The 12,997-nt window shown below is 46.9% G+C and overlaps 1 protein-coding gene across 1 annotated transcript in view; it reads right to left on the bottom strand.

The window, feature by feature from the left end:
• Positions 1-12,997, bottom strand: part of LOC146772201 (granulocyte colony-stimulating factor receptor-like) — a 58,690-nt gene that overhangs the window by 31,619 nt on the left and 14,074 nt on the right. The window contains exon 6 of the mRNA XM_085636983.1: positions 12,761-12,939. Coding sequence (XP_085493109.1) covers positions 12,761-12,939 — 179 coding nt within the window. The remainder of the gene's footprint in view (positions 1-12,760; positions 12,940-12,997) is intronic.

Genomic DNA, 12,997 nt, shown 5'->3' with positions numbered 1-12,997 from the left:
GTAACACCTGTCAGTCCAGAATACCAGCCCAAGCAATCCGGGCCATATATCTTTTGCCGGAGCACCTGAATGTCGGACTGTGAGGTGCGACAATACATCAACTTTCAATGTCACACAGAACTCGTATACAAAAGATGCTAGAATATAGGAAGTCAAGAATTAGAGTTCATGAAGAGGGAGCGTTTTCTTACAAACACAAATACGTGTGTGTGTGTGTGTGTGTGGACTTTAATGGAGGAGAAACACTGGATGCACTGCAGAGTTTCATTTGTGCGGAGGGGGGTTGAAGGTGGTTGCACTACCCCTCATTATTCGGTACTAGGGCATATATTTCATGATCAGAGTTTGACTCCAAGGGAGAGAGAGGCAAAAAGGGAGAATGCATGAGGAAGAAAAAGGAAACGAGTGACAAAGTGGGAGAATCAAGTCCAAAAAGAACCTGGAAAAGAGATAGAAAGAGACAGGAAGTGTAGGGTGGAGGAAGAAAGAGGCGGGAGGTGGAATCAAGACCAGGCAGCCTCGGTATTCATGAGATAAAGAGACAGGAAGTGTAGGGGGGTGGAAGAAAGAGGCGGGAGGTGGAATCAAGACCAGGCAGCCTTGGTGTTCATGAGATAAAGAGACAGGAAGTGTAGGGGGGTGGAAGAAAGAGGCGGGAGGTGGAATCAAGACCAGGCAGCCTCGGTGTTCATGAGATAAGGAGACAGGAAGTGTAAAAGGTGGAAGAAAGAGGCATGAGGTGGAATCAAGACCAGGCAGCCTCGGTGTTCATGAGATAAAGAGACAGGAACTCATGAGATGAAGAAACAGGAAATGTAGAGTTCTGTAAGGAAGAGGCAGGAATTGAAATCAAGACTAGGGGTCCTTGTTATATGGCAAGTCCGGCATTTGGGGGCGCTTTCGAGAGGCCTCAAAGAAAAATTTTGAGCCTGGCAATTATTTTATTTATGATTTAAGCACTGGTTATGAATCCACTGTCCTTGTTCGTGGAGTTTTGGACTTAGACACAGGTGAACAACAGTGCTGATGAGAGGGGTTCAGACAAGTAAGCCATGCTGAGGGGCTTGTGTCAGCCCTGGCAGGTTCATTCGTGCCTCCACGAAGCTGGTCAGAAGAAGGCAAACTCTGCTCTGTGGCTAATAAGAAATGTCCATCAACTCAGGAACTTTAATCCTACAATTTTAGTTTTGAAGGTCATCAGAGGGTAGGATGTGGGTGGCTTGAAAACGAAAGTACTGGGCAATATCATTTTATTATCTATAATGTTTGTTAAGCAGTGTTCACGGTATTCTTGTCTGGAAGTAAAGTGGATTGGAATCCTACAGACGAGGGCCTTATACAGAAGGATTATAAAAGCAAAACACATTTTCAACTTTGCAAAAAACTTAAACTCACAATTCGCTGCTCTATGTTCCCTTCTGCAGGATTAGCAACAGTTACTCACTGTCTAATAAACCGTAATCAGTGAACGGAAGCATGTAGCAAGAGTAACAAGCATTGGCGAACCTAGTAGGTTTCAGCAATCTGAGAATAGGCATTGACAATGTTAATGCATTTGTGTATGGCACCGGGGCTGGTTTTATTGACAAACGGGTTCTTGGCACAAGAATGGTCTCGTAGCTGGTGTTGACTGTTATGTCACCACTGAGCGCTGGGGAGCTTGGTTTTGTGCATTAAAACTGAGCTCCCGTACCTCCTCCCTCAACTGGGCGAGGCATAAACGATTGGCCATTCGCGGGTAGTTCTTTGGCTGCCATGGCTCATGTGTTAAATACTGCAATTAAGTTATACATTGTCAAATGGAACGGCCAAGCTGCTGACTTATAAGACTCAACTCTGTAAACAAAATTATCAATCTTGTGTCTATGTATAGAGGGGAAGCTCCCACAGAGTAGCGCGAGACGGAGTGGAACATTTTCTGCAAAAGATCCCGTAATGTATTTGTTATTTAACACATATTTAAGAGACCTGATTAAAGAATAATTTGTGTGAATGAGAAAAACAAGATTTATGAAGCAGACGACTTTTTCTTTTGTGTAAGTGCGAATGGGGAAGAGTTGCAACAACGGGGCACAGAAAAGCAACCAAAGAGGAAAAGGGAGCAGGGGTACTGAACCATACGGGCGAAAGAGGGATACGGGCAGCGAGGGGGGTGGAAGCATTCATGGGAAACAGCTGTAAATTGGGCCAACTCTATGCATTACGAATCGAGTCCTGTCATTAAAACAACAGATAATAGTTATTTTGCTGTTGCACTGTTGTAGTTATTCAGGGTTAGTATATGCAACAGCAGACGGGTGCCTAAACAGCTCTGTATTTCATGTTGACACCAATGGTCATCTTTAATGTTTTTATACACAAAACCAGTGATGCTGTTCCCTGACGCATATCATGCCTGGTGCCTTCTGCCAGTCCTGTCTTTTTAAAGCGTCACACTTGTGTGATGTTATCTGATACAAGTTTGTATAGAGTGCTTGCGCCATTTGTATGGCATCATAGCACTTCCGGAGCAATGCTGCTTTGTATCGATCTGCGGGTTTTCTTGTTCCGGAGTCATGGTTACCTGGAGTCCTTTGGTTTGGTCAGTGAAGATCCATCTTTGCAGCGTATTGTTTGCTGCTTTTCAATAGTGGACATTGAAATCCATACATGAAACAGGAAGGATAAAGTCTCAGCATGTAGGTGCCGTTCACTAAAAAGCTAGACAGAGCTGGAATGTCACAGATAGCATGGAGTCACTTGGCTGCCTCTAGCGCGAAATACCATGCAATATAATGTGTCGCCATCTTTACTTGCCAGTTTGTTTGTATCTACAACAACCACCTCACTCGTTTGCTGCAAGTTTCATCAGGATCCATGATGCGACAATAACCAAGGCACCACAAGTGATCAGGAGGCACGTTACACACCCGACAAGGAGTTTTGCTGAAGCATGTCTATTGGTCTGTTAGGACATCCCTTGGCTTAATACAACCATCACAGCAACATGATTGGCATTTAGAAGCCATCATTCAATAGCATCTCTGTGTTTCTGCAGCACCCACAGATCACACAACAGACAAGATGAAAACAGTGAACTGTGTTCACCAATAGGATAGGGAGAGGCTGTGGCGTAAAGGCCAGAGCTGCCGACTTTGAAACTGGAAAGTCAGACTCCAGTCTCGGCTTCTGCTCAACATCCTGGGATTCTAGGCAAATCACTTTGTCTACCTCATGCCTAAAAAAAAAGTGTCCTCAATTAATGCAACTGGTGCTCATGTAAAGCATACCTGTGGGTCGAGTTCACGCTAAGTCACACTGCAAAAATAAAAATAAAAATTCATGGGACGAGGGGTCTGAGTGTTCAATACTTTTGTGTATTCTGTGCAATAAATGGTGTTTTTTTGTTTTTAAAGGGCTTTCAAAAGCATAGCAAATCTTTCAAATGATTTCAAAATTAAAAGTATTAGTATTAATAAACAATGATTAATCACTTATATTAAACACCCCGTTGATATTCAAGCACACAATAAGATGCTAGCTCCCCGGCACTAGCATGGCCACTGCACTATGCTTCTGGATGTTCGAGGCTGCTCACAATACCATCGATGTGAAGTGACAGCTGCCGCCGAGCACAAAGGAGAAAGTGCAAGAGATCGGCAGTGAGCAGTCGGCAGCAGCGTGCCAGGAGCTTCCATGCCTCTTGTCAGAGAAAAATACATTTTTGTTTTTGTTTGCAGGGCGCTTCCATAATCACAGCACAATACGCCCAGGAACAAATACTTTCCCAAAATAGCAGTTTTTTACATAATAAAAATGGGCAGATAAACTACAAGAAATACATCGGCTGAGATTGAAACGTGTAAGGATAAAAAGCTAATATTTCCAAAGTAACTTAAATGCCTCTTGCGCTATGGCTTCCACTAATTCAAACCTTGTCGCAACAATACTATATGCATGATGAGACTGGGGCCTCACAACAGAAAGAGATTTGAAGCAAGCACTGTGACGGAAGCTGCTGGGTCTCAAGCTCCGGACCCTCCTAGCTTGATCAATGTTTAATGGGATTTTTTTCACAGCGATCGCTGAACGAGTCTGTAATTGTGATGGTTGCGTACGTATAGAATAAATCATTAAGGGGCATATTATCAAGGACGGCGCAAAAAAATATCGCCGGGCAGAAAACTGCCGCAAAAGCGGCGATAATGGGCTTGATAATATGCCCTTGAGAATTCCAATAGAAGTCCATGTTCTGGTGTGAACATGGCTTCTATTGGAATTCGACAGGGCATATTATCAAGCCCATTATCGTCGCTTTAGCAACAGTTTTCTGCCGCTAAACCGTCGATAATTTTAACGCCGTCCTTGATAATATGCCCCTTAGTTGCTGATACAAATTCTGCCTGCTCATCTTTAATTTCTCAATGGTGCCGGCATTTTTGTAAAGTACCACAAGCAGTCAGGAGGCAGGTTACACGCCCGACAAGGAGATTGGCTGAAGCATGTCTATTGGTATGTTAGGACATCCCTCGGCGTAATACAACCATCACGGCAACATGATTGGCATTTGACAGCAATTGTTAAAGAACATCTGTGTGTTTCTGCAGCACGCACAGACCAAACAACAAACAAGATGCCTAAAAAAAATAAGAATGCTGCTTGAGTAAAGCAGGGCTCCATACTCTGTAGAAATTAATACACTATAGATAGTGGTCGCAACTAGAGCGCCACATGTGCTAATTGCTGAAAACAAAGTAAACAAGCATTGACATAGCCAATAGGTCTCGCCTTTGGGACCTTATAAGTGTTTATCCATGCAACAGTTGCATAACTAAATACTTATAAGGTCCCAAAAGCGAGACCTATTGGCTATGCCAAGCAGCCGTGAAAGTGAAAGTTATCGCGATCACGATCAAACATCAAAGCGGCCGTGCGGCCGTGAAAGTAATCGCGGTAAAGCGTGGCGCGTGCGCCCGCGCACATGCACTGTAGCTCTAGGCTGGCCTAGTAACACTTTTTGGAGCCCTCTCAATAAGTCTCGCCAGACCAGCGCATGCGCTGGGTCAGGCGAGACCTAAAACTGAGCCTCGAGCGCGCAGCTGAAAACACAAGCGCTCGTCATAAGTGGTTAAAAAAACAAAACAAGCGCTCGTGTTAACTGGTAAAAACAAACAAAAGTGTGTCAGAGTGCAGTGCAGCTCAAAACTCAAGCGGTTATGTTAAGTGCTGAAAAGAAAGCAAAACAAAACAAGCGGTCATGTTAAGTAGTGAAAAAAAAAAGGCATTGCAGCACAGTGTGGCTAAAAACACAAGCGCTTGCGTTGAGTGATGAAAACAAACAAAAAATGTAGTCCCCAAACACTGTTCTAAAATGTGAGGAGTAGATGAATGATAGTAATTGGTCCCTGCTCTCGGGGAGGGGTAAAGACAGGAAGAGGCGTGACTCATGCATGCCAATACAAATGAGGAGAAAGATTAGAAAAGCAACAAGGGGCATATCATCAAGGACCGGCGATAATTATCGCTAAGCGCACTTAGCGCTAGGATAATTATCTCTGGGTAACGTGGAATTTTATCGCTGAGATAGCGTGCTATTAGCAACGCTTATCTCAAAAGTGATAATATCCCAAGCGCTAACTACCAAATGTGAGATTATCGCTAGAAATCCAACGATAATCTCACAAAGTTAGGTGATAGCTTGATGATAGGGCAAGGCATACTTAGCGACATTTCTCCAGTTATGTCAAGGCAGGAACGCCTACTTTGCATGTCATTAGAGATGCAAAGCTGGGCATTCAGAATACTGGCGCTAATGCAAGGCTTCACGCGATAGCGTGACCTTGCTGATTAAGTGATAAAATTATCGCCGCTTTTCATCCGAAAACGGACGCAAAAGCAGCGATAATTTTGTATCGCCTCGTTGATGATATACCCCCAAAGGAGCCAGCGAATGAGAAGCTTATGGGTGGTCCGAAGCACTTAAAGTATATACAACATGTCTCTCCTCGAGAGAGCGCATGCGCGCCCTCTGAAGCAGAGACCTAAAAACATGAAATGCATATCCCACAGTGATTTACTTGCGCCTGGCTAACATAGATCAACAGCGCCCCCCTGCGGTCACTGAGAGAATTATGTTTGTTATAAAATAAGCATTTCATGTCAAACAAATCCGGAAGTGGTGGCTTTTGACAAATCTGGGTGTTGTTGTCTTCAGTCCAGAATGGGTGAGAATGTGGAGGTGGAGGAGAGGAAATGTTGATAATACTCGCTGGGTGATACCGAAAATCAGGATTATATTTTTGGCCAGAAGAAGGTCGCATAAAACATTGTTCAACAGCCAGCAGAGAGTTGCTTATGCAGTGACAAGATTGGATTGCAGCTTCCTTTGTAACTTTGCAACTCTTATCTACGCCGTTCTCAAGCTTCTTCCATCCTTCTCTATCACATCACAGAGCTTTGCATTCATAAATAATGTCGACAGGACGACTCTAAACACCGGGTAGTGTAAAAACTCAGACAAATGAAATGTTGCCAAATTTTTTAGCAAATGTATCTCAATTTTCATTCAGCAACTTTGTGCTCCTTCGGGGATACCTAAAAGCAGTTTAGTACTTAAGAAAATGGAGGGCTTCTTAGAGAAGAAGACCCCAACACACCACCACTGTCCGCAGCCTACTTTCAATGTCTGCGCTCTCGGCTCCTACTCACAGGATGAGGACTGTATTCGCGACCTCCGCAGACACAGGCCCTGATGAGGGGGGAGTACACACTGTAAAGATCGGCTGATCACATATTTTGTGACGGTTCATTATTTTATTCACACTATGCATTAAAAGAAACATTGGCAGTGGAAAGTTTTATACCAAGCTTCACAACACGGTAAGGAGATTGTTGTGTATTATAGAGCATTGACAGCGGCGGCGAAACCTTCTCCAACACAAAGTATAACAGAAAACAGCTGAAATCTCTCTGTGAAAGTACAGAGGAAAATGAGGACTCATGGGACTAAGCAGACCCGGAATTACTGATTATAGCGGTAATGCCTCATACATTAATAGACCGTTTCGCATCGAGCGCTTCTTAAATAAGGCACCGACACGAGTGATTTTTGGGCACGTCTTTATTTCTTTGCAGCTGCCCTTTTCCTAGCGCGCACGCGCGCGTGCATGCCGCCTCATCACATCCCTTTCTGCCATGCCTGACCAGTTCTTCAATGAGTCGGACCGGCCTTCGAGTGGTCCTCTGTGGCCGGCGAGGAGGGTGTTGTTCTCTGGGTTCATCCATGTTGATTGCGCTAAAACGTTCTTCAAGGTTGTCAGCTCCTGGGTCTGTGGTGTCTGTTTCTCTGTCTGCTTCGTCTTCTCGACTGTAGACTGCTGGATTGCACTTCTTGAAGTGCGATATGTTTCTCGTGGTCCTCTTTGTTGTGGAGGCTGCTGTGATCAGGGTTCCTTTCTTCTTCACTGCTTGCAGCGGGTGAGCATGGTATCGGCTGTCGGCTTTAGCCCTCTGTTCCTGTTTCACTAGTACCCAATCTCCTTTTTGGATGCTGGATGTCTTTGCATGACGCCGATTGTCGGCGTAGTTTTTCATCTTTGCTTTTTTGTCTCCATCAATGTTCATTAGTGTCTCGTGATCTGAAGTCGGGAGTCTGGAGTGTATGACTGTGTCCGACGTTGGAATCCTGGTGCGCGGGGTTCTCCCGAGCATCAGGGTGGCGGGACATCTGTCAGTGGTGCTGTGTGGTGTTGTTCTGTAGGCTCTCAGAACTTCATTGAGCGCTGGTTGTATGTCACGCTGGGACAGTTCAGCTTCTTGGATGGTTTTCTTCAGGGTGGCCATGAAGCACTCAACCATCTCATTGGCTTGGGGCCAGAGGGGGTGATTTTCAGGTGTCTAAAGTTCAGGTGGTCTGCGAATTCCGAGAACTCATGTCCATTGAAAGGTGGTCCATTGTCCGTTTTTACTGTCTGTGGAGTCCCCCATGCTGCGAATATTTCGTCAAGGACGGGTATGACTGCAGATGCTCTTGTGGATGATAGTTGGTGTGCAATGGGAAAGCGAGAATATTCATCCATGATGACGATGACATATTTCCCAGATTTTAGTGGGCCGAAGAAGTCAATGGCTACTTGTTGCCAGACGCCGTACGGGAGATCAGACATCTGCAGTGGGGCGGGTGGTTCTTCTCGCCCCACTAGTTGGCATTGCGGGCAGTCTTGAAGCGTGGCTTCTACCATCTGGTCAAGCAACGGGAACCAGACTCTCTCTATCAGCGCTTTCTTCGTGGCTACTATGCCCCTGTGGCTTTCATGAGCTAGATTGATGGTCCCTTGTCGTAATTGCTGAGGAATGACAATCCTCCTGTCTCTCAATAATAATCCATCTGCACTGATTGTAAGGTCATCCTTGACGTGTCTGAAGGATGAGAGTTCTTGCATGTTGATGGCAGTGATGGTTTGGGAGGTCTCCAGATGTCTCCATGAGTCTGCTCGGATGCGCCGCATAACGTCTTGGAGTGTGGCATCCTTGACAGTGGCTTCCACAATGTCATCTAGTGGGACGGCAGGTGGGCGCGCTGGGTCAATCACAAAGTGAAGAAATTCTTCAGCTAGAGAGGTGCGTGTCTGTGGCACTGTTTGAGGATGACGTGAAAAAGAATCCGCTGGGTTTTCTGCCTTTCCCGGTTTGTGAATAATGGTATAGGGGTAGTCCTGCAGGTGGATCCCCCACCTCTCGATCCTTGGAGGCATCTTCGCCCGTGGGTTGCCGAAGATGGTAATTAAGGCCTGATGGTCAGTAATGAGGGTGAAGTGCTTCCCATAGACGAATAAGTGGAAATGCTTGCATGCCCACACAACAGCCAGGCTTTCCTTCTCCGGTTGCGAGTATGCCTTCTCCGTGTCGGTGAGGCTGCGACTGGCATAAGCTATGATATGACGCTGGTCTCTTTCGTCGTCATATTGGGCAAGGATGGCACCTAGGCCCATGGGGCTGGCGTCAACAGTGACTTCTGTTTTCCGTCTGGGGTTGAAGTAAGCTAGGTGAGCGGCAGAACTTACAGGGCCTTTGATCTTGTTGAAAGCATGTTCGCATGCCTTGGACCGGTGAAATGGTTGGCCTTGTCTTGTTAGCTCTCGGAGTGGGTAACTGATGGTTGTATAGTCTTTGATATACCTGGCACAATAGCTGGCCACGTCCAAGAATGACCGAACATCACTAACGTCGCGAGGTTGCGGGGTGTCAGCGAGTGCTGATACTTTGTCGGGGTCTGGTCTCATGCCATCTTTGGAGAAGATGTGACCGTAGAACTTAAGGGTCGACTTGTGGAATTCACACTTGTCTCTGTTGAGTGTGAGGTTGGCGTTTAGAAGGGCATGACACACGCGGTCTAGGGCCTTGTCATGTTCTTCACGTGTCGTGCCAAAAACAAGTATGTCGTTGCTGTAGTTGAATGAGTTTGGAATGTGGTGGATCACCCGCCGAACCGCTTCTTGAAAGATTTCCGCCGCTGACGAGATGCCAAAATTGAGGCGTTTATATCTGAAGAGTCCTTGATGAGTGGTAAACGTGGTGATATATCTCGACTTCTCATGGAGTTCAAGCTGGTGATATCCTTTGTTGAGGTCCAATTTTGAAAAGACCGTCGCTCCGTTCAGGCGGGTAATCGTGTCACTAATATGAGGTCCGGGGTGTCTTTACCGTTCTATGGCTGTGTTTGGGGCATGCATGTCCACACACAGGCGTACTTTGTTTTCATATCCTCGTTTGGGCACAACTACCACTGATGACACCCAGGGAGTGGGTCCGGATGACTGTTCTATGATCTCCGCTCTCAGCAGATCTTGAAGCTCATCATCGACCGGTTGTTGGAGGTGAAATGAAACTTTCCTGCGGTGTTGGGCCACTGGCGTGACTTGCTCATTGATGTGTAATTTAACTTTTACGTTGGCTAGTTTTCCTAGGCCTGAGAACAGCTTCGGGAATTTGTTGATCATGTCGGGTGAGTCATCCACTTTAAATAGGATCTCCACCAGCCTCAACCGTCCTGCTGTGGGTAGGCTGAGTAGGCAATCGGCAGCTTCAGGACCCTCTATGACGTGAATTTGGGCCTGAATTGATCTGTTCTTGTAAGTTAGCGTTGTGGGAAACTGTCCTAGACATGGCAGTGGCTCCTTGGACATCCATGTGTAGACGCATACTGCAGCTGGTTCTAGCTTCAGTTTCGGGCACATCTTTTCATATTCCGTTGTGCAAATGTAGTTCAAGGATGCTCCCGTGTCCAAGACAAACTTAGCGGAGTAGGTACCCATTTGAATATCTAGTCGTGGGTATTTCTTCAGCCGGTCTGGGTCAGCTACCATGCATACATATTCGTCACTGTCCTGTAATATGGGAGTTAATGCGGACGAGTCTCTTGATGTCGACCGGTGTGAGCGATATGACGCCTGGGACTGAGTACTGGACCTGGATGAGCTGGTTGATCGGTCTCTTCTGCCATGCACCGCCCTGTCATGGTGACGTGTCCTGACACTTCGTCTGACTGGCCTAGCTTCTTTCATCTGGTTTGGCACATGGCTTCAAAGTGATTGTCTCTCCCGCATCGGTTGCATTGCTGGCCCAGGGCTGGGCAGGTACCGGTGTCTGGATATTCTAGGCCGCAGCGGTAGCAGTGTGGCGATTGTTTCTGGGTTCTATTGCTTCTGGTCCCACCGTGGGACGAGCTCGTGAGTTTGACAGGCCTCCGATGATCCGGCAGACGTCTTGATTCTGGCTGGGATTGAATTCGGAGGGCTTGTTCCTTCTTTTCTGTTTTTCCAGCTTCCATTTTCTTTGTGTGTTCTTCAGCTTGGTCGTTTATGCGTGTGAGTTCTTCAATGTTGTCGAGCGAGTAGTGTTTTTTGAGTAGTCGACGTTGCAGTGATTCGGACTGGCATCCTTCGATGATGCGTAAGCGAAGTGCATCCTCAGTGTTAAAGTTGTCAAACTCGCAATATCGTGCCAGACGCTTTAGTTGTGAAATGAAATCACCCATGGATTCATCGCGTTCTTGGGACGCGAGATTGAAGGTGTAGCGTTCATAATCTAAGTTGCGTTTGTGGAGAAATTTCCTGTTCAGGGCGTCGTTCACATCTGTATACGACTCTGTGTCTGCCGGGGGTAATTCTTTGATTATTTGTCCAACGTCTTTCCCCACTAGATTCTTTAACGCTATAAGTTGATGGTCAGGATCATCTACTCTTGAGCCCTTCATAAAGTCTTCGAAATCTTCTAACCAGCTTTTCCACTTGGGGCCCATGCTGTTTCCGGAAATCAGTATTACCGGTTCGGGGGGGTCGCAGGAACGATACCCCCATTAGTATGGGGCCTTGCGGTGCGGCTGAAGCTGGACCTGGTGCTGCATTCTGTGTGGAGTCAGGTCGGGTGGACATGATGATGCACTGCTGTCTTCACTGTCCCTCATGACGCTTCTTACGGCTTTGCAAGACTTCAAGATCTACGGTTGCAGGCTCAGGGTGCTTCTTTTTCTTTTTTTTCTTTTTCTTTGCCTGACCTCAAAATGGCCGCCAGACTGAAGCCAATAGGTTCCTATGGGCACGCCTAACTCTAAAATGGCCACCGGACGTGACGCCTATAAGCCAGTTGGAGGGGTGAAAGCCAGAGTTTCTACCCCAATGCTGTGCCCCTTTTCTCTCTTTTTTTTTTCAGTTGGGGCCTCAGGGACTCTTCTTACAGGAGGTCCTTGCCAGGACTGCAGTGCAGAGGTGATCGACGGCGCTCATTTGTATAATTAATAGATCGTCTTCTCCTGTGGCTGTAGCGTGCAGTTGGAGGGGGGTGTATTTTCATCACACCCTAATTGCCAGATTTTGCATCGCGCGCTTCTTAAATAAGGCGCCGACACGGGTGATCTTTGGGCACGTCTTTATTTCTTTGCAGCTGCCCTTTTCCTAGCGCGCGCGCTCACGCCGCCTCGTCACTTCCCTTTCTGCCATGCCTGACCCGGAAGTTCAGGACCTGGTCAAGCAAGGCGACACGACAGACCGTATGTATCCAACTTCAAATGGGCTGGATTTTCCCCACTCCCAGAGTTATTGGTGCGCCTCGTACCGGTACCTCAAAGGATGGGGATAATGTGGGCCATTTGCCCGATCACATGTAAAGAGGGCCTAAAGAGAGACCGGAGGAGTTACAGGGCTGTTGTACGCCCTCTGTAGACATAAACATATAGAAACAGCCAAACATCTTGTGGAGCGACCATACATTGATGTACTCACATAGGGCGAGGAACCCTCGCCTACCTAGCGTGGCATGCGTCATCAGTGGGTTTCCCGTCGACCACTGGGGCGCATCGGAGTGTACTACTGGTCACTGCTTCTACAGTCGGCTAGTTATGGGTTCCCTAGTTTGGGTGACGTTATGGGCCTTATGTTGACAGTTATGTTCTCCTTTTGTTAAACTATCAGATCTATTGTAAAATTGTGTGTTGATGAATTCAATATTTGTTTACTAGTGTCTTCCTACCACAGGGTTACAAATAGGTGGAACAGGGGGTCCTGCTTCTGTTCCCTTACAGCCCTCAAATATTGCCCCTGCGGGTTCTGACGTACCTTACATTAATACTGATAAAAAATCCCCGGTTCATATGGCATGCTATACAAGTGCATTCAATATAGCCTCTGTTTTTTATGCTGAAGAAGCAGCAGTGGTAACAGCCCTTGAATGCCGGCCCAGGCAGACATGTTGATCCATCCCCTTCGTGTCCCGTGTTGCTCCTCACCTGTCGCCAGGGCTCCGCCCCTGCGTCCTCTTCCTCCGCCCTCTGCTTCTGCTCTCGGTACCGGACCTCATACTCAGCCTCTTCGTCCGGAAGCAGTCCGTCGGCTGGGGGTCTCCACACCACCACCAGGCACCGCTGGGAGGACGTCACGCTCTCCATCGCAGGTGGGCCAAGCTTCACTGGAAGAACAGGGGACAACCAATCAGATGTGTGGAGCACCCCTGCTATGGGCGAGGT

This window comes from Triturus cristatus, chromosome 12 (genome assembly GCF_964204655.1).
Source record: "Triturus cristatus chromosome 12, aTriCri1.1, whole genome shotgun sequence".
Taxonomy (NCBI): domain Eukaryota; kingdom Metazoa; phylum Chordata; class Amphibia; order Caudata; family Salamandridae; genus Triturus; species Triturus cristatus.
The sequence above is the reverse complement of the archived record's forward strand: the minus strand, read 5'-3'. Positions and strand labels throughout refer to the sequence as shown.